Source organism: Rhincodon typus, chromosome 1 (assembly GCF_021869965.1).
Source record: "Rhincodon typus isolate 14 chromosome 1, sRhiTyp1.1, whole genome shotgun sequence".
In the NCBI taxonomy this organism is placed as follows: Eukaryota; Metazoa; Chordata; class Chondrichthyes; order Orectolobiformes; family Rhincodontidae; genus Rhincodon; species Rhincodon typus.
Window position 1 is genome coordinate 26,246,451 of NC_063332.1, and position 22,773 is coordinate 26,269,223.

At 41.0% G+C, this 22,773-nt stretch overlaps 1 protein-coding gene across 1 annotated transcript in view; it reads left to right on the forward strand.

The window, feature by feature from the left end:
• LOC109914983 (histone-lysine N-methyltransferase NSD2-like) overlaps nt 1-22,773 on the forward strand; it is an 89,547-nt gene that overhangs the window by 25,248 nt on the left and 41,526 nt on the right. The window contains exon 3 of the mRNA XM_048603418.1: nt 12,806-12,977. Within this exon, the coding sequence (XP_048459375.1) occupies nt 12,806-12,977 (172 nt within the window). The remainder of the gene's footprint in view (nt 1-12,805; nt 12,978-22,773) is intronic.

Consider the following 22,773-nt stretch of genomic DNA (forward strand, 5'->3'; position numbering starts at 1 on the left):
GGATCAGTGCTGGGCCACATTGATTTACAACATAGATCAATGATTTGAATGAGAAAGGCGAATGTACTGAAGCCAAGTTTGCAGATCACACACAAATTTGGTTGGAAGTCAAGTGGTAAGGATGACCCAGTCTGCAGAGGGATATAGATAGGTTAAGTGAATGGGCAAATCCTTGGCAGATGGAATATTGTATAGGCAAATATGAGTTATGCACTTTACACCAGGAAAAATAGAGGAGTTGAATATTATTTAATTGAAGATCAACTGCAGATAGTTATGGCAGACAGATTTTGGAGTTTTTGTCCATGAATCACAAAGGGCTTGCATCTACGTTCAGCAGTTAATAATAAAAGCAAATGGAATGTTGGCCTTTATTCCAAAGGGAATGGAGCATAAACATAGTGAAGTTTTACTAAAACGACACAAGGTACTACTTAGACCGAGGTTGGAATATTGAATAGTTTTGGACCCCTTAATTTGAGGAAAGATGGATATATGGCATTGGGGGTAGTCCAGAGAAGATTCACGAGGCAGATATGAGGTGTGGAAGAACTGTCTGATGAAGAAAGTTACTAGTAACATTGCTACTGCCTCCCACTTCTAGCGAGTTGTCATAATTTGCTGAAGCAAGTGGGTAAGATTTAGAAAGCGTTGCTCAAGATTGACAGTTATAACTAAATCTTGTTCTGACACAATAGGAAAGAGTTCTCGGGGCTTGGGGGAAAGGTCAAGAGAGTGGACACTAGCTGAGTTACTTCTGCAGAGACTAAGCATGCATGTGGCAGGCCAAATTACTGCCTTTTGTACTGAGATTTCATTACAGAACTGTACTCATGATTTAGAGCATTTCACGGGAAATATCCATTATATTGACATTTCCAATCTTTCATCAATTTGTTTGAATTTTTGCAAGTTCTTGCAGTTTGTTATTTTGACACAAATTTTTGGCATGAGCTACTTTTTATTATTCAGGGTATGTGGTGTCAGCTGTGCCAGCACTTATTGCCCATTCCTAATTGCCTTGGAGGAGTGGTGGTGAGTTGACTTCTTGAACTGTTGCAGTCCATTTGGTGTGAGTGCACACACAATGCAGTTAGGGTGGAAGTTCCAGGGTTTTGGCAAAACGGCAGTGAAGGAATGGCTTTGTATTTCCAGGTAAGGATGACTCGTTGCTTGGAGCGCAGTTTGCTGGTGGTGGTGTCTCCATGCATCTGTTGCCCTTGTCCTTTTGAGAAGGAAGTAGTCACGTGTTTGGAAGGTGCTGGCTAGGGCACCTTTATGACTTTTTGCAGTGCATCCTGTAGATACATCACACTACTGCCATTGAGAGTTGGTGGTAGAGAAAATGGTTATGAATGGTGTCAATCAAACAGGCTGTTAGCCTGGATGGTGTGTGGCTTGTTGAGTGTTTTCGCGATTCCCATCTAGGCAAGTGGAGTGTATTCCATTTTGCTGCTTGTGCCTTGTAGATGGTGAGCAGGCTATGGGGAGCTACTGAAAGTAATGCTTTTTTATGTCCATCGGTGATGGTTAAAGCCCCCCTTGTCAGAGATGATCATTTCCTGGCACTTGTGAGACACAAAAGTCACCCAAAGCCCAAATCTGGATATTGTCCACATCTAGCTGCATTTGGACGTGGACTGCTTCAGTATCTGCGGAGTTTCAAATGGTGCTCAGAATTATACAGTCAGTGAATATTCCTGTTTCTGACCTTGTGATTCAGTCATCTATGGACTTTAACCCCACATGAATATATCAGAATTCAATGTCAATAGATTACATTATTACAAAGAGAACTGATAAAACCAAAATGACTGCAGGTGCAAATTCAGTGACTATCTGGAGAGACACACCCTGGAATTATATACCTGATAAGTTGCCAAGGAAACTTACAAGCCCTAAAAACGAGCAAATGCACTACGAACTGAGCTGTAATCTCCTAGGAGTTAACTCAAACTGTGAGTATGGTGGTGGAAAAGGCTGCTGTCTGTGCAAGAGATATATTTTGTCTTCCCTTTTCAAGAACATTCAAGAACTGAGGTCAAAAGCCGGTTCAAACCTGATGGATATGTGTTGGTGAAACCAAAGATGTGCAGTCTAGGTGGATTGGCCTTGCTAAAATTGCCCATAGTGTTCAGGGATGAGTCGATTAGGTAGGTTATAGGGGGCGGGTCTGGGTGGGATGCTCTGAGGGTCAGTGTGGACTTGTTGGGCCAAAAGGCATGTTTCCACACTGTAGGGATTCTCTTTAAAACAAAAAGATGTTATGACACCCCTCTGGCGTAGGTAGGACGCAGTCTGCCCTGATCCAGGGCAGGGACTCTACCACTGCGCCACAAGACGGCTGTTAGTGCTCACTTTTAATGAAACTGTTATGGATAGCTGCATCTGCAGCTGACTGATTGGTGTAGTTGAAGTTAATTATGTTTTTCCCTTTTGGTTCCCCCAGCACTTGCTGCAGATCCAGTCGAGCAGCTAGTTCATTTAGGACTCAATTCGACTTGGTCAGTCATGGTGTTTTTGAACCATCCTTGATGCACTTTGAAGTCTCCCACAACAAGTATTTTTGGCACCCTTGCCACACTCTAAGTGGTGCTCAATACAAAGCAGAGCTGGTTAATCAGATGAGGGGGTGGGGTTGGGGTTGGGGAGGGAAAGATACATGATTGTCAACGGCAGGTTTCCTTGCCCATATTGAATCTGATGTCATGAGACAATATAGGGTCCAGTGCCACTTAACTTTTCTTGTCGGTTTCTCTTTTGCATTTGGCACCTTACACCATTGACTATATTGCAGCTGATTTAGTTATTCTTGCAAGACAACAACAAATTCCTTTGTACACTGAGTGAAAAAAGTGAGATGTTGCAAACCATGGAGCCTTCAGTTGGAAACTGTCAACATGCAATCTGTGGTCGTAGTCTTTTGAGAGTTAAATTCACTTTGTTTGAAAGTATATTGCATTCTCAATGTCTACTGTTATGTTGTGGTGAATTAATGTTTTTTTCAGTTTCAAAGGGACGTTGGATAAAGACCCAATGAGAAATAATTGCACAGCTTCAAGGACAGATGTCTCGAGTTGGACTTGCTAATTTGTTCTTGCAAAGAAACGGCACAGAAAGGCCTTCTTCCTTACTGCAATAATTCTATTTTGCGATTGAATTCAATGTATATTCTCCCTGTATTCCACATCCTCCTTGAGACATTGAACTTTTGTTGTGTGGTTTAACAGAAGAATTTTTTTTGCTTCCTCACTTCAAGTAGTTACTTGTGTGTAAGTGTAGATGGTTAAGTGTTGATGGGCAAGCGCATGATGTGTGCATACACATTTCCAGTAAGAGTGTAAGGATATTGATCAGGACTTATAACCTAGCTTGATTTAATCAGTCATTTTTTTTTCTGGTACTTTGGTACATCCAACACAATAAAAAGAAAGACATGATATTGCACCTTCTTTCACTTCAGTAGTTGTCAGGCCACATTTGGAGTATTGTGTGCAATTTTGGGCCCCATATCTCAGGAAGGATGTACTGGCCCTGGAGCGCATTCAGAGGAGGTTCACGAGAATGGTCTCAGGAATGAAAAACTTAACATATGAGGAACATTTGAGGACTCTGGGCCCTATGCTCATTGGAGTTTAGAAGGATGAGGGGGGGATTTAATTGAAACTTACAGAATACTGAATGGCCTGGACAGAGTGGATGTTGGGAAGATGCTTCCATGGATAGGAGAGACTAGGACCCAAGGGCACAGCCTTAGAGTAAAGGGAAGACCTTTTAGAACGGAAATAAGGAGAAACTTCTTCAGCCATGGAGTGGTGAATCTATGGAATTCACTGCCACAGAAGGCTGTGGAGGCCAGGCCATTGAGTACATTTAAGACTGAGATAGATAGGTTCTTGATTATCAAGGGTTATGGGGAGAAAGCGGGAGAATGGGGTTAGGAACTTATCAGCCATGATTGAATGGCAGAGCAGACCTGATGGGCTGAATGGCCTAATTTCTGCTCCTATGTCTTATGGCCTTATAAGTGCTTTGGGATAATAGTGTTTTAATGGGAGAAGTGCAAAAGCCACTCTACACAGAAGGCCCCATAAATGACAGTGAGGTTACAACCAAATAATTCATTTTCTTGATATTGGTTGAGGGATGATTTATTGCCAGCTGATCAACTTGATTGCATTGTATATGTAGAAGCATTGTGTGGTTTTCAGAATTTGTTGAATAGAAGCTTGGTGGCAATTTTTTTTGAAAACTTTGCAAAAGCATTTGAAAGGAATTGTGTTTTTCTTTTTAAACTTACTTGATAGTGATACAAAAAAATAGGACTAGTCCAATGTGCACATCTCAAGGTTATGATTTTACAAAGTTTAATCATTGTCAAGTGATCAGAGTGATCACTGTGGGTAGTTTTCCTTTCTTGTCTTGAGGTTACGATGAAGACCTTGTCTTCTCAATGCCTTCCCTCACCTGGGGCATGGTGACTCTCGAGTTAAATCACCACCAGTCATCTTTGTAATGAGAGCACAGCCTATGGTCCTCTGGGACTATGGCAACTTTCACTTCTTATTACAGTTCAGTTGGAATTGATGGGTGATTCCATTGTTCTAAAACCGGGTTGTTTGTGCATAACATGAACAATTGCCATGGGAAGGAGATGTAGTCTGGAATACTGACTTTGGCTACTATTGTGGCTTGTGGAAGATGGCAAATTGGGACTCTTACTTTGTCGATCTAACATGGTGAAGGATATCAGGCCACAAGTGAATGAAGCCAGATGCTAAATTGTATTCCAAAAATAAATTTAAACAAGATCTGTGCTAAAGAAAGGCCATTGGACCTGAAATGCTGACATACTTTTCTCCGCCCAGGTGCTACTAGATCTGCTCAGTTTTTCAGACAATATCTATTTTGTTTCTGATTTCCAGCATCTGCAGTTCTTCAGGGTTTTCTTTAACAAAATCAGTTTGTGTTACTGTTGTACTTCCAATGTAAGCTAATGCCCCAAGGCTCTTTCCAGAAGCGTAGCAAAACCAAAAATGAATCCAAGGCACATGAGAAGATAGGTCCATTGACTAAGAGCTGATTGGATGAGATATCATGTTAACGAGTGTTTGAAGTAAATTTTTTGGAACAAACAATAAGCATGAGCCCTAGCTAGCAATGGCCACATCCCATGAATAAATAAAATTTTAAAGAGGAGGACAGTGATCGAAACGGATGGAATTCCAGAGCTTGTAGTCTGGGAACTAAAGGTAAAGCCATCGGTGGTGGAACAGTTAAATTTGGGGGTACCTAAGGTTAGATATCCAGCAAAGTTGTGAAATTTGGGGAAGATTTCAGAGATACCCATGCTCAAGATTTTTAAGTGATTTGAAAATGAAGACGAAACTTTAAAATCAAAACGTTGCTTCATTGGGAATCTGTGCAGTCAGTGAATGCTATTTTGTTACAACTTAAGGAACAGACCACAAGTTTATGGAGGATAAAGTGCAGGAGAACAGCCAGGTGTGTACAGGAAAAGTCAAGCCTAAAGAAAACAAAGGCATGGATGAAGGTTTCAACAGCAGAAGAGCTGAGAACAAAAAGTCTAGCATAAATTTTGAAGGGCAGTTGTTGAAATTATTGCCACAGGACTAAGCAGAGAACAGCTAAGATAGAAGCTTTAGGTTTTGTCGAGCGCCGTGGCTGTAATTATACAATGACAAGCTAGGAAATGTAAATTGGAGTATGTCTATTGGAAAGTTGAAGCATAGATGTCGTTTTCAAATGTTGACATAAAAAGTCAATTCATTTGCTGTATGCAAGGTATTAATGGAATTTACTTTGGCTTAAAAGTAGAGGTAATGCTGTTCTGCAAAGAAACTAGCCACCTTCCAATTAAAGAATGCAAAAAAATCACTTTGTAGTTGTTGGGAATAGAATAGAAATTCGTTGTCCCATGTACTTTTACATGAAAAATAGTGAAAAATTTTATAAGTCGCCACATCACGGCACCTATATTAGTGACAGAAGTCAAACCTTTAAAAAAATTTTCATCACCATTCAGTTAATGGCTCCTGGGCTCAGGGGAAGCCGATTTAAGCAATGATGGAATATCCTGAAGACGCAGCCAGGATGAGAGTGCCACACTGGGATGAGACCACCACACCAGGCTGCTGGAATACTGGGCTGGAAGCCTCTGCTGTAGAAAACCATTATGCCAGGCCAAGACGACCATGCCAGGCCACTGGAAGCCACCTCAACTCTGGGCTGGGAGAAGCCTCCTTTTCCCCATCTGGCACTTCTCCAGGTACTGCCGCTGAAGCACTGTTCATCCCTTTTGCTGATGCTTCTGCTCCTTCAGGTGCCTGGGCCTAGCTGTGATCCTGGAGCCTCAGCCCACCTGCGGGTTTGGACCAGAGGAGTAAGCCTAGGACCTGCTCCTCGCTTGATGGGAGACCCAGGCTGGGATGGAGCAGTGTCCAGTTCACCCTGCCGTTGCTGCCTCAAGTGGCTGCCTCCTTCACCTGCCACTCTCCAGGCTGTAAAGAAAAGAAAACAAAGAAAAAAGAGCAAAAGTAGGAAGGAGGAAGAGAAAAGGAGTAATTGGCCTGTTTTTAATGAAGTTTTGCTTCCAAGATTATTTCAACATATTGTCTGAAATTATACTTGAATTGCCTGGATGAGTGCAGCTTGACGCATCCAGACCATTGGCACCCCAAACCACTTGAAAAGGTCTGTCCCTTGATCCCTAATGCTGCAGTACCCACCATCTATAAAATGCACTGCAGTGACTATCCAAGCTTCCTTCCACAGAATTTTCCAAACCCATGACCACTCTCTCCTGGAAGTGCAGTAGTGGAGGGACATAAAACTATGTTTGGATTCCTCTCCGAGTCTCTCCATATTCTGATTTGGAATTAGATTGCTGTTTCTTCATTGCTGGATAACAATCCTGGAATTCGCTGCTTTCAAATATTTCACTTCATTGGTTGTAACAGTTCAAGAAAGAGCAACGGCACCAGCTTTTAATGAGCATTTTAGGGATCTGAAATAAATACTGGTCTTGCAAGCTGTGCAGACACTTTTTTCTCCATCTGGTTGAAATCTTGTTACTAAAAAGGGCATGAGTTGTTAACTCAGCAAGTTACTGTCCAAACCCAAGTTGCTTTTAGCCATATAATGGCAGTGTCAAATTCTAACCTGGTTAGTTCATCTCAGATATATGGCTTCTCTAGTGGGTAGTAGAACTTGACTAAATGTCCGAACTTGATGCCTCAGCTTGGCTAAAGCAGAAACAGAGCTATTGCTTTGGTCAGGGTCTGAATACAGATTTTTGTTTTTTTTGGTTTTTCAGTATTGGAGCCACACACTGGTTCAGACAGCATCTCTTAGAGAGAAATGGATAATGTTTCAGGTCACCGACCTTTCATCAGAATTGAAAGAAGGGAAATCGTCCTTATTTTCCTTGGAGCAGACAAGATCAAGACATGACCTTGTTGAGGTATTCAAAACTATGAACAACTTTGGCAGCAGGGTAAAGAAAGATATTCTATTTCCAGTAATTGGTTTGTCAGTCACTCGGGTTCACAATTTCAAGATTGTCAGTCGAAGAGTTTGGAGTGGGATGTGGAGAGATTTCTTTATTCAGAGTTGTTAAGATTTGGAATGCACAGTCTAGGAGAGCGGTGGAGATGGATTCCATAGGAGGTTTCAAAAGACAACTGGATATATATTTGAACAGGATGAAGTTAGATGGCTATGGAGATAGGACTAGAGAGTGGGACTAGTTGGGTAGCTCTTTTGAGAGCCAGTACAGACACACTGGGTTGAACGACCTCTTTCCGTACTGGAAAATTCAATGATTGTGTTTTGAAGGAGCATAGGGAAGTGGAAGTGAGATATTTAGGGGAGGAATCCAGAGATGATGATATGGGCAGGTGAAGGCACAGTTAAAATTGGGGGCACATTTGAGGAGTACAACAAAGGTTATGGTCCTGGAGGAGATGACAGAGTTGGAAAGAGACTGAAGGATGAGAATTTTAAGGATGATAATTTTAAAATTGAGTCATTGCTTAGCCAGGAGTCACTTCTTGTCATACAGGTGATGAACATGGTGTAAATCAGAAGACGAAAGTGCAAAATTTTGGATGACTTCCAGGTTACAGGGGATATTTTTAAATTAAAAGTTCAGGTTTGGTTTGTTAATGTTATGACAGATTTGTGCATCTTATTAAAATCACGGTTTTGTCAATGGTGATTGTACAGTAAAGAGTTGTGGCAGAACAGCCTTGGCCAAGACTGTTCTTCAGAAATGTCAAAAGTTGACTCGTACCTTTTTATATCTTGGAAAATTTTGACTATTGAGGATACTTTAGCTAAATAAGAGACATTGTGATGCATTAACATATGTAATTAAGATGAATATTGTATATGTATCGGCATTAAATGTCTCATTTTGTGATACTTTTTAAAAAGCTGCATTGACAACTTATGAGAACGTCAGTTCTCCATGTGTGTACTTGTACAAAGGTTGGTCTATTGTATGCTGAAAACTACTCCTGCTTTGGGGAAATCTGTAATATAGCGAGTATCCCAAACAGGAGTCCAAGAAAAATCTGTTTCATGATAGTGAACTAAAACCTATTCAATACCATACCCGCATGTTTCCTATTTTCATTCTTCATTTATTTCGTGATTTTTGCTATGGCCAGAAAATTGTGATTATATTTACAAGTTCTGTTCTAATCCATTGTTAAGAGGCATAAAAGACAGGAATAGGCTGTTGGAGATAGTAGGAACTGCACATTCTGGAGAATCTGAGATAACAGTGTAGAGCTGGGTGAACACAGCAGGCCAAGCAGCATCAGAGGAGCAGGAAGGCTGACGTTTCGGGCCTAGACCCTTCTTCAGAAAGATCTAGGCCTGAAACATCAGCCTTCCTGCTCCTCTGATGCTGTTTGGCCTGCTGTGTTCATCCAGCTGTACACCTTGTTATCTCAATAGGCTGTTGGAGCCATCTTTTTATTTGAAGGCTGGTCACCTCACACCTACTCAGTCCTTCATAGAACAAAGCGTTTATGCTCTTAAACAGGATTAAAAGTTTTGCATTACAAAGGTATGAGATTTGAACGAGAAGAGTTTGTCATAGTCATAGAGCATGGGAACAAACCCTTCAGTCCAACCAGTCCATGCTGAACATAATCGCAAACTAAACTAGTCCTACCTGTCTGCTCCTGGTCCATATCCCTTCAAACCTTTCCTATTCATGTACTTATCTCAATGTCTTTTAAACATTGTAATTGTAAAACTGATGAACAGTTTTCAGTCAAGTTGGTCGTATTTTCATTTTGGTAATGATTTTTCTGAATGTCTGCGTGAATTCCTTCTGATCCATTATGTTAATCTGTTTTGGGATCTATCACTGCATTGTTTAAATTTTCTCCTGTTGCAAAATGAAGCCTGATCAAGTGGAAGTGCAGAGCCACTTAGAGGATTTTGAGCACCCAGTGAGGTAATTGTTTCTGTCTGCAAATTGACTCAGAGCTTCCAGTTGCCTGCCATTTCACACCCAACCATATTCCCTAGCCAAGATTTGTCCCTGGCTTGCTACAGTGCTCTGGTGAACCTTGGCGCAATTTGGAAGAGCAACACCTCACTTTCAGCTTGGGAGCCCTGTGACCTTTTGGATTCAGTATTGAGTTCAATCACTTTAGGGCCTGAGCATCTTCTCCCATGTAACATATCCCAATATCCACACACCAGGCCTTATCATATGGACTGCTACCACAAGCAACTCATTATCAGCCACTAACGATCCCCATTGGCCACCATTCCTTCTCGCAGACTGACCTTTGCCCACTCCGTTTTTTGTCTGCCCAAATGCTTTTCTGTTTCTCTCTGAGCTCCATCTCCACCTATCATTTATTTCTTTCCTCTCTCCCCACCCTTCTCTAGCATCTATATCAACCTTTTCCTAGCTACAATCAGTTCTGAAGAAGGCTGGACCTAAAAATTTGACGAAGCTTTCTCTCCAGGGATGTTACCTGACCTGAGTTTTTCCAACAGTTTCTGATTTTTGTTGCTGATTTCCAGCAGCTGCAGATCTTTGAGGTTTTTTTTGTAGTATTTGTTTCTATAAGATTTCCTCCTTAAATTTGCTTTCTGATTTTTTTTTTCTTCTCTTTGATTTCCACGGAGGTAAGGGCTTGCTGTTCTTGTATCCACTGACAACAGGCCACCTGAAATTAACAATGTAAGTTAGAAATCAAATCAACCTTCTGGCAGTATTATATTTTCAATTGACCACTTAGTAATTTTTTTATGATTAAAGGTGAATTGTGTCTTAAGTTTGGCTACAAGCATTCTTCTTGTCCCATTTATGTAACATAGCCACTTTGTGAGAGGAATACAAATTGTGTGTTAATCTAATGTTGTTCAGAATCAACATTGTTTATTAACAAAAGGGACATAATGTTATGAAAGATCTGTGGCATGCATTAAAATCACAGTCATTTACCTTTATTGCTGGTGTTATTTTGCCAGTAGATACCTTGTGAAAATACTGACAAAGATATCTATCTCAGGTCTTCATCTAGTAAGCGAATAGACATGATTTTTTTGACAAACCTCTGTGAAGCTTGGAGTATTGGATATTAATACAAGTTGTTGCATTTCCAAATTCGGAATCCCTTTAACAGTTGTTAATTGATTATTTGTTTAGCCTGTTGGGTTCCTGTTTTGCCAGAGAGAATTTACTTGCAAATATAATTTGGTAAATTCATTGTCTTTTTAGTATGCTCAAAATTGTCACTTTCTTGTCAGTTTCTATCCCTTCCACTTTGTCTTCATTCATTTCACTTTTGCTTTTCAATGATGGAGATGGGAATTATTATATTGAAATCAAAGAATTGGATTCTTTGCTTCCTTTGAAATCTTCCTTCCACTTTTTTTTTCTTCTACTTTGGCAGGGATGCCCACATCCTAAGCAAACAATCTAAATGTCCATCCCAAATTGGCAGTTACAGGTCAACCACATTGCTGTGGGTCTGAAGTCAAATGTAGGCCAGACCGGGTAAAGATGGCATACTTGCTCCCCCGAAGGGCATAAGTGAACTGCATGGATTTTTATGGCAAAGAACAGTGATGACACAGTAGGCATTAGATGAGCTTTAAACTCTGAAGTGATTGAAGCCAGTGAGGTAAATTAAAATCCAGTGCGTAAGAGAAATTGATATCCTTTCAGCATTAATCCATTTTGGAAATCTTTATGTGGAAATCTATACGTAAAAATTAAATCTTTCTACTTCCATTGCAAAAAAAAAGTAGGAAATGCACTTCCACTTGCTGCTCTGCTTGTTGATAAATCAAAGCACCTGTAGAATTCTTCAGCATGGGAGGAGGTGACGGTGGTTGTCTGAACTCCTCCATTTCTGTATGATCCAAGAAGAAAACTCTATTACTAAGACTAAGGAAAGCTGAAACATCAATGCTTGTATCCATTCCTGTAATTAAAATATAACTGTGCTTATGGCTAAATTAGCATTGAGTTTTTTAAATGTTAACAGCAAGCAGCAAGAGACATTTATTTAAGTATCTTAGCCAAAGAACATGAAAGTCATGACCATATTCCCAACATTGAATTCAGAACAATTTCTGTTCTGCTCATCATCTTCACTCTTGCCATCACACCCACCTGATGCTACTCAGTGCTGTTGCTGCCTTTTGCAGCACTTAAAACAATCAGCCTTAATTCCCCAGGTCTAGTAAGATTGTAAATGCCAATCAGATCTGTATTGGGGAAGACTGACTTGATATCATGTGATAGGGAGAACGAGAAGAAACGTAAGAAAAATGAGGCTTCATGTGTTTGGAGGAGGGCCAGGGAGGTGAATAAATGGCCAAAAATGTCCTGACTAAACTTTAATTTTGTTTCCTTTACACCTTAATTGTGTTTTAGGGCTGTTGGCAGTCAAAGTATTTATTTGCTTGAAATGGAGAGTATGATGTAGATAGTTAGTGATTTTACAGTGCCACAGATCAGGAGGTGTTGGCTAATGAAATATTAATTTGCACCTTGCCTTTTGGAAACCTTGCAGTTCCAGCCTGAATCATTATATGGCAAAATGACAACCAAGATAGCAGTCTGGCTGATTTACAAATGAGGCGAAATAAGTTTCTACGACCTTTAAATTGTGAGAGGGCATTGAAAAAAAGGGCTGTTCAGTTCATTTGAGTCTACTCCTTTCACAGATCTTGTGCAATCTGTCTTTGTCCCAATCATGTAATCTGAGGGCAATTGCTGTTGAAATAATTAAATTCTGAACTGTAATCCAGGAGAACTCCAGAATAATTCTATATTTGTACATTTATGCCACAGGACAATTCATTTTATCTAATGTGTATATTTGTCTGTGGGACAGGGGAATGCAAAGAGAAGGAGAAAATTAATGAGAACAGGTTGCACCATTGATACGTTTGTTTCATGAAAAGATCTCTTGTGTGATTTATTTTTCTCTCTATTTTTAAACGATTTATGTTACCCACCATGGAGGCAAACTTTCCAATTTCAGATTGACTGTATTTAATTCCACTCCATTGTTTTGGACACCAAAGATAAAAAATCCATGAAACAAATTAAGTATGAACTGATGCATCAATACTTTGAAATTAGTTGCAGAAATTTGTCCTCCTCAAAATACACTTGACACAAATGGTGAATATGTTTTTGAAATTTGTCAAAGCTGGCTATAATAATTTTTGCATGGTTTAAAACAAAAACTGTTTTAAGTTCTCTCTGGTACATCTATGATATTTATATCAACAGCCTAAAGAAGATCAAGACAATGAAGGAGCCAAATGCGAAACAACCAAGGACAAGGATGTCCCAGTGAAATATCATGTAGGGGATATGGTGTGGTCCAAAGTTTCTGGCTACCCTTGGTGGGCTTGCATGGTTTCTTCAGATCCCCTGTTGAACACCCACACAAGAGTAAAAGGTATTTAAAACAATAACATGTTAAATTTAGAACTGTTTCTCTCTGTTGCCCTCGTCTCTCTTCACATTTTTCATTTCCCAAGCCTATAGCACAATTGCAATCCTTGACTATTTCTAGACGTTCAACCCATTTGTTTGTTTGACTCCCTGTAAAATGAACCTGCAGTTAGTTTCTGATTTTTTTTGTTTAAAGATCTTTCCAAGTACTTAGTACGTTTGAATTAGTACCCAGACTGCTTCATCCTCCTTCTGCGTTGATCTTTCCAGCGAATGTTACCCTTTCAGTTTTGTCATACTCTTCCTGTCAAATTTGTTGGGCAGTGTTGATTGTATAGATTTTGAATGCTAATCAATCGATACAATCTATCTTCTGGATAACTGGGATTGAGTGCAAGTTAGAATAAGGGCAGTTTTAAGTTTATAGAAGGTAGAAATGGAACAAAGGCAGGTGCAGATGAGGGGTGGGGGCAAGGCCATTGGAAAGAGATTAGTGAGATGAAGAATGTTGCATGTGGAGTCAGTAAGGAGAAGAGGAAGCTACAAAAGAATTTTAAACCTGTCAACAGAGGAGCACTTCGTCAACTGTTCAAACCAGGAAAACTTGAAATCAGTGACGTAATAAATTTATTGTCAATCTGTCCAGGAGCTACAGATGGGGGGGAAAATGTACAAATGCATAAAATTTGGAGCAATAATAGGACACTGAGACCCTGGAAGCTGCTGTACCATTCAGTGAGGTGACGTCTCATCTGATTGCTTCCGAATCCTGCCTACTGATGACATTTTACTCCTTACTTAGCAAGCATCTGTTTACCACCTTGTCTTAAAAAATATTGCAAGATTATGATTCCATTGCCTTTTCAGGAAGAGTCACAAAGACTCAACCCTATGAGAAAAAAATATCTGCCTTAATTTGGTGATATTTTAGTTTTAGATAGTGATTCTGAGTTCCAGATTCTCCCACAAAAAGTAACATCATTTTCACGTGTACCCTGTCAAAACCCTTTGTGTCCTTATTTTTCAATCAAGTTCCTTATTTTTAAACGCCAACAGATTCAAGTCATGCCCATCCAACCTTTCCTCATGAAACACCTTCCAGGTATGAGTCTAATAAACATTCTGAATTGCTGCCAATGCACTTACTTTCTCCTTTCAGTAAGGATACCAGTACATGTTAATCCCGATTTGGTCTCAGGATGTCTTGTATAATTGAAGAATGATCAATTCCTCTTCTAATAAACAGTAGCCTTCTATGAGACTTTATAAGGGCTTGTTACTTACATACTAACCTTTTACGATGAATGTGCTAAGAAACCCAGATTCCTGTGCATCCTGGAGCTCTGCAATCTCTCTCTCCATTTAGATAAGATGGTTATTTTTATTCTTCTTGCCAAAATAGATAATTTTCCGTTTCTCCACATTATAATCCATTTGCCAGATCTTTGCCTATTTAATGAATCTGTATACCTTTTTCAGCCCCCTTGTGTCATTAAAGCAGCTTACTTTCCCACCTAGCTTTGGCTTGTCAGCAAATTTGGTAGCCGTGTATTCTGCCCCTTCATCTAAGTCATTTATATGTAAATTGTGAACGTTTCAAGAACAAAAACAAAGTCGCTGGAAATGCTCAGCAGGTCTGGCAGCATCTGTGAAGAAAAAACCAGAGTTAATGTTTCTGGCCTGGTGATCCTTCCTCAGAACCTTCCTTCAATCACTGGACCCAAAACATTAACTCTTGATTTTTTTCTTCACAAATGCTGCCAAACCTTCCGAGTTTTTCCAGCAACTTCTGTTTTTGTTCCTGATCCACAGCGTCCACAGTTCTTTCCGTTTTTATTTAGTAGAAATTTCTAGTCCTGGTACTGATCCTGGTGGCATTCCACTCAACATTATGCCAACGACCACATTAGTCATTTTTGCCTGTTGTTTCCTATTAGCTTGCAAGTCTCGTATCCATGCTAATATTTTAACCCCCTCCTCCGTGAGGTTTTATTTTCCACAGTAACCTTTGTGACAACTTATTAAATGTCTTCTGGAAATCTAAGTACAATATATCCACCGGGTCCCCTTTATTCACAATGCGTTGATCTTCCAGAGAGCTCTGTTAAATGCAATTTCACTTTCACAAAAGCATGTTGAACTTTAGTTAGAGTCCTGTTGTACTATCTTTCAGAATAATGTCTAGATGTTCAGCTAACTAGCCTCTAGATCCCTGCTTTCTAAGTTTCTCCCTTTATTGAATAAAGGTGGTACATTGGCTACTTCACAATATAATGGCACCTTCCCTGAATTTAAGGATTTTTTTGGAGAACTTGAACTAGCACATGAACAATCCCGGCCACTTCTTTTCATACTGTTATGATTCTCATGTTTTTATCTGATTCTCATGGACAGGTTTATGAAATGAACTTGGAGTAAGAGATTCCTGAGGAAACGGTAACCTTTACGTTGTAGAAATAAAGTTCAGTTTGAGGGTGAGAAGCTTGAGTCAGAAACAACTGTGCTAAACTTAAATGAGGCTAATTACATAAGGATGAGGGGAGAGATGGAGTGGACTGAGAAAGGAGCTTAGCAGAAAAGATAGTTGAGGAACAGTGGCAGATGTTTAAGAAAATAGTTCATGACTCACAGCAAGGAGTGTGGAAGATGGTTTCTAGGAAGGTGATACTGCCCATCCTAAACCAAGGAGTTTTCCTTTTTATCATCTTGAGGACTTCCATCAGAGCACCCTTAACAAATAACAAAGAACAGTACAGGAACAGGCCCTCTGGCCCACCAAGCCTACACTGACACATCATGTCTTTGTAAACTAAAAACCTTTGGCATCTACACAGTGTGTATCCCTCTGTTCCCTGCCTATTTACGTATCTGTCAAGATGCTGCTTAAACTTAGTAGTTATATCTGCTTTTAACCACCTCTGGCAGTACACTGCAGGCACTTAGCACCCTCTATGTTAAAAAAACTTAATCCTTTAAATTTTTCCCCCTTTTACCTTAAACCTATGTCCCCTACTAATTTACATTTCTACCGTGGGAAAACGACTCTGACTATCCATTCAACCCATGCCCCTCATAACTTTATGAACTATCAGTACGCCCTTCAAACTCTGTCATTTAAGTTTGTCTAATCTCTGTGTAGCTAATACCCTCCAAACCAGGCAACATCATGGTAAATGAGGCAACCAGAAATGTACACAATATTCCAAAGGTGGCCTAAGAAAGTACTGTACAGCTGCAACATGACTTGCCAATATTCTATGCCCCGACGAATGGAGGCAAGCATACCAGACACCACCTTGACACATTTATCCACTTCTGTTGCCACTTCAAGCAAATTGTGGACCTGTTTAACCCTCAAAATTATAGAGAAAATAAGCCTAATTTATATAATTACCACTGATAATTAACACTCCTAACCACTGATTTGAGCTAGGTTTCATTCTTGTAAACCAATGTTGTGCCTCCTCCAAGGCCAATATATCCTTCCTAAGGTGAGGTGGCCTGATCTGCTCACAGTATTTGGTGCGGTCAAACTGCAGCATAACTTGTGTCTTTATACTTCCATCCTCTGGATATGAAGGTCTGCATTTCATTAGCCTTCTTGATTTTTTTTCTGTATCTGTTCTTGGCATTTTAAAAATCCATATCAATCTATCCTTTCTTCATCCAAAATAGATAACCTCACACTTAATTACGTTGAAGTCCATTTGCCACAGTTGCCCATTCACTTTGCATAAAATTAGAAAAGGATATCCAATTCTGCCTAACTTGGTGTCATCAGCAAATTTGGATATATGACTTTCTAAGCCATTATCCAAGTTGTTAATAAATAATGTTAATAATTGAGGGCCAAATACAGATCCTTGTGAGACACCACTGGTCACATCTTGCCAATTTGAGTACCTACCCATTATTCCTACTTTCTGTCACTTGTCACTCAACCAATTTCCCAGTTTTTTTGTCAGTAATTTGCCCTCATTTCCGCGGATCTTCACTTGAGTAAACAGCCTGTCATATGTGGCTGTTTATCAAGGGCCTCCTGGGAATCCATATAAACAACATCTATCAACATTACTCTTACCACTACCTTCAAGACTACTTCAAAAAAAAATTTCTGTGATGTTTGCCAGGCTTGACACAAATCCATGCTGGCTCTCTCTAATGCACTGAAAGTTTTCAAGGTGTTCAGTTGCTCCATTGCTGAAGTGGTGGCAAAAGGAGATTCAAAGAGCTTTAGGTTCCATGCACACTAAAGAGTAGCAGTTGGATACAAAACGTAATCAAAAGGGTTCATCATGTATTAGCCTTTTTAACAAGCGGGCAAGAATGCATGAAAGAGCGAGTTTTGACTCTACTCAACAAAGCCCTGACATCCGGACTACTGTGTGCAGTTCTGGGACTGCATCTCAAAAAGTGTAGACAGATATCAGAAGGAATGAATTGCAGAGCCACCAAACTGTTAAGGATTCTGTTAAGGTTACACAAAAAGGCTTTGTACTGCTTGGGATATCAGAGGTTGAGGACTAAGGTTTTTAGGATTTTGAACAGAACTGAAAGGGTAGATGGAAAGAAACTTTATCAAGACTCAAGATACCAGGGCCATAAAATTAAAAATAAAATCAAAATATTCAAGACAGACATTGAAATAATACTAATTGATACAAAGGATGGTAGAAATGTAGAATTGATGTAAAATGTGAATTCTAGGTCCCTTAATAATTGCAAATCTGAAATTAATAGACATGAGGATAAAAGGATGCAAAATCAAGGTAGAAGAATTTTTTTTAACTCATTTATTCATGGATGAGGATGTCACTTGCTAAGCCAACATTTGTTGCCCATCTCTGATTGGCAACAGTGCAGTTAAGCATCAACCACATTGCTGTGGGTCTGGATTCATGTGTAGTTCAGCTCAGGCAAGAGCAGCAGTTTCCTTCCCTAAAGGACATTAGTGAACCAGGTAGATTTTTCCAACAATCAGCAGGGGACCATGGTCATCATGAGACTCTTTTTATTCCAGATTTTTATGAAGTCAAAATCCACCATCTGTTAAGAGATGTGGACTTGTTGGGCTGAAGGGCCTGTTTCCACATTGTAGGGATTCTGTGATCTATGATCTATACAAATCAGCCATAATCTCTCAGAACAATACAAAGACTCCAAGTGCAGGAACTCAGTAATGAGGAACAGTAGGCCTTTCAGCCCTTGAAGTCGCTCTGTCACTTGCAATGTAATGGTAGACCCGATTCTATCCCTAATGTCATATTCCTGTATGTCCACTGACACTTCCCCTTCCTTGTGTTTCTAAATACTGGAACTCGCCCGCTCAACATCCTTGCAGGAGTGCCTTCACTACTTGTACTGCAATGATTCAACAAGATGGCTCACTATCCATTTCCCAAAGGCTATTTGGGAAGGGTAATAAATGCTGACCTTGCTTGCAATATCCACATTGCTGAGAATGAACTTCCTAATCAAAGTACTTGTGCATTTTTACGTCAGCATAACTCTGCTCGTTAGTCTACCACAGGCTGTGGTTCTGATGTAGAGGGCGAAGTATTTTAAGTGACTCTTTGATTTGTCTCGTCTCCAACTCTGCATTGTTGTAGACTTGTCATTATTGTAATACTTCGGAGATTTGGATTGATACAAGTTTACTTTTACTGTAAATTAACTTGAGTCCAATCATCATAATTCTTTTTCATAAAATGGTCCCTAAAACAGTACCACTTGTCTGTTGCTGGTTGTTTAATTTCAATAAGCACTAGATAGTAATTCTTATTTCAATGTCAAACCAGCCACAGTCGATGTATTGGCCTTGCACTAACCTAGGGCTTAAGATTTTCATCTTGTTTTTATTTTAAAATCTCATTGCGTCATTTAAGGCAAAGGAAAAGGGTGAGGAAGACAGGAAAGCCCCAGAGGACATATAATGACCATTTGTCTATGTTGGAAAATGATGACAGTGAGCGTTCCACTGGGGAACGCAGCACCACGGATGGCTCAATTGCACAAACCAGGAGGAGCAAAAGTCCAAGGGCAATAGTAGAATGTGACTCAGTAGTTAAGAGTGCAGACAGGTGTTGCTGTGGCTGCAGATTTGATTTTTGGGGTGGTGAAGTGCCTCCCTGGGGCAAGGGTCAAGGATGTCACAGGGTGCAGGACATCCTGAAGGTGGAAGTGTAATGTGTTAGAAGTTGAGGTTCTCAATGCTTTAGGTAGAGTGAGGAGTGAGGTCTTGCATCATGAAGGCAGAAAACGAGCAGTAGATTAGAAAGCACAACCCCCAAGGTTGTAATCTCTGGATACTACCACATGCTGGTAAGCGCAGAAATAGGAGAATGCATGGTCCAGGAGTTGGTGCAGTTGGGAGTGTTTAAGATTCCTAGATCACTGGCAGTGTTATTGGGGAGGTGGGACCTGGTCTGCACCTGAACCAGAAAGGGACCAACATTCTTGTGGGTGAGTTCGCTAGTGCTGTCAGCAAGAGCTTAAAATGAAATGGGGAAACCACAGGTCCAACGTGTTCCCTTTCGTGGTGACAGTTAGGATTTGTAGAATCCCTACAGTGTGGAATCAGACAATACGGCCCACTGATTGCACACCGACCCTCCGAAGAGCATTTCACCCAGACTCCTCCTGTAACCCTGAATTTCCTATGGCTAATCCACCTAACCTACACATCCTTGGACACTATGGACAAATCAGCATGGCCAACCCACCCAATGTGCGCATCTTTGGACTGTGGAAGCAAAACTGGAACATCCGGAGAATGTGCAAACTCCACATAGATGGTTGCCCAAGGGTGGAATCGAACCCAGGGCCCTGGTGCTGTGAGGCAGCAGTGCTAACTGCTGAGCCAGTGTGTCACCCTAGAGTCCCAGAGAACTTAGGATGTCAAGTAATATTTAGGTAGTGGATAAGAAGGTAAAGATAGCCCTGTAGCAAGTGTAGAGGGAGCAGATCAGGGGAGACCCTTGGACTATAGATAGTGCAGGAGGGAACTTAAGAAAACAAGTAGGAGAGCAAAGAGAGCACATGACACAAAAAAACATTGGTGGGTAAAGTTCAGAAGAATTAGGAGATATTTTATAAGTTATTATAGGAGGCAGTGGCCGAGTGGTATTGTTGCTAGGCTACTCATCCAGAAACACAGCGAATGTTCAGGGGACCCGGGTTTGCATCGTGGCAGACGGTGGCATTTGAGATTAGTGAAAAATATATGCAGTTAAGAATCTACTGATGACCATGAAACCATTGTCAAATGTTGGAAAAAAGGCATCTGGCTCACTGAAGTCCTTCAGGGAAGGAAATCTGCCATTCTTTTATGATGTGGCCCATGCACGGCTCGAGAGCCAATGTGGTTGACTCCCAGCTGCTCTTTGAAATGGCTGAGCAAACCATGCAGTGTATCAATCGCTACAAAGTCACAATGAATAAAAGAAACTGGATTGACCACCAAGCATTAACATCGGTAGTAAAAAGGATCATGGTGAAACAGTCTTGCCGAACCTGCAAAGTCCTCCTTATCAACGTTTGGGGGCTAATGTCAAAATTGGGCGAGCTGTCTTGGAGACTAGTCAAACAGCAGCACGACACAGTCATACTCAAGAAATCGTAGTTCACAGACAATGCCCCAGACATCGCCATCGCCATCGCCATCACCATCCCTGGATATAACCTGTCCCACTGATAGGTCAGACCGAGCAGAGGTGGCAGCACGGTGATAAACAGTCAGGAGGGAATTGCCCTGTAAGTTCTCCACCTTGACTCCAGACCCCCATGAAGTCTCATGGTTTCAGGTCAAACATTGGCAAGGAAACCTGTGGATTACCATGTACCATCTTCCCTCGTCTGATGAATTAGTACTCCTCCGTATTGAACAGCACTTAAAGGAAGCTCTGAGGGTGGCAGGGGTGCAAAATATACACTGGATGGGAGATTTGAGTGGCTTGGTAGCAGCACTACTGATCACGCTGATCAAGTCCTAAGGGTCATAGCTGCTAGATTGGGCCTGTGGCAGGTGGTGAGGGAACCAACATGAGGGGAAATAAAATACTTGACCTCATCCTTACCAGTCTGCCAGTTGCAGACACATCTGTCCATGACAGTATCGGTAAGAATGACCACTGCACGATCCTTGTGGAGTTGAAATCCCACCGTCAAGTTGAGCATACCTTTGATCCTGTCGTGTGGCACGATCACCGTGCCAAATAGGACAGACTTTGAATAGATCCAGCAACTCAAGACTGGGCATCCATGAGGTGCTGTGAACCATCAACAGCAGCAGAATCTGCAACCTCATGCCGCAGCATATCCCCCACTTAACCATTTCAACCAAGCAAGTGGATCAGTCCTGGATCAATGAAGAGTGCAGGAGGGTATGCTGGGAGCATCACCAGGCATGTCTAAAAGTAAGGTGTTAACCTGGTGAAGTGACCAAACAGGACGATTTGCATGCCAAAGAGCATAAACAGCAAGTGAGAGAGCTAAGCAAGCCCACAACTGATCAGATCTGAGCTCTGCAGTCCTGTTATATTGAGTCTTTAATGGACAATTAAAAACTCACTGGAGGAGAAGGCTCCACAAATATCCCCAGCCTCAATGATGGAAGAGCCCAGCACATCAGTGCAAAAAATAAGGCTGAAGCTTTTACAGCAGTCTTCAGCAACAAGTGCCAATTGGTAGCCTCCTTCAGTGGTCACCAGCATCTCAGATACCAGTCTTCAGCCATTAAGATTTACTTCACGTGACAGCAAGAAATTGTTGGAGGCATTAGATATTGGAAAACCAATCGGCACTGACAACCTTGTGGCAATAGTACTGAAGGCCTATGCTCCAGAACTTGTTGCTCCCCTAGTGAATCTCTTCCAGTGCAGTTACAACACTGGCATCTACCGGACAGTATGGAAAATGACCCAGGAATGTCCTGTGCACAAAAAGCAGCACAAATCCAACCTGGCCAATTACCGCCCCATTAGTCTACTCTCGATCATCAGTAAAGTGATGGAAGGTGTCAACAACAGTGCTATCGAACCACGCCTGCTCAGCAATAACATGCTCAGTGATGCCTAATTTGGGTGCTACCAAGGCCACTCACCTCCTAACCTCATTACAGGCTTTGTTCAAAAATGGAGCAAGAGGGAATTCCAGGATATTGACCCAGCAACAGTGAACAAACAGCAATATATTTCCAAGTCAGGATGGTGAGTGGCTTGGAGGGGAACCTGCATGTGGTGATGTTTCCATGTAGCTGCTGCTGTTGTACTTCTAAATGGAAGTGGTCATGAGTCTGGAAGGTGCTATCTAAGGATTGTTGGAGAATTTCTGCTGTGGTTCTTATGGATAGTGTACACTGCTGCTACTGAGCGTCGGTGGTGGGAGGAGTGGATGCTTATGGATGTGGTCCCAATTAAGTGGGCTGCTTTGTCCCGGATGGTGTCAAACTCTCGTGTTGTTGGAGCTGCACCTATCCAGGCAAGTGAATTGTGCATTGTAGCTGATGGACAGGCTTTGTGGAGTCAGGAAGCAAATTACTGTCTGCAATATTCCTAACTTCTGACCTGCTTTTGTAGCGACTGTGTTTATGTGCTGAGTTTCAAGTCAATGGTAACCCCCAGGATGTTGGTACTGGGAGATTCATTGATGGTAACAGCATTGAATGTTAAGAGGTGGTAGTTAGTTTGCATCTTTTTTGGAGATAGTCATTGCATGGCATTTGTGTGTTACTTGCCACTTGTCAGCCCAAGTCTGGATATTGTCCAAATGTTGTTGCATTTGAACATGGACTGCTTCAGTAT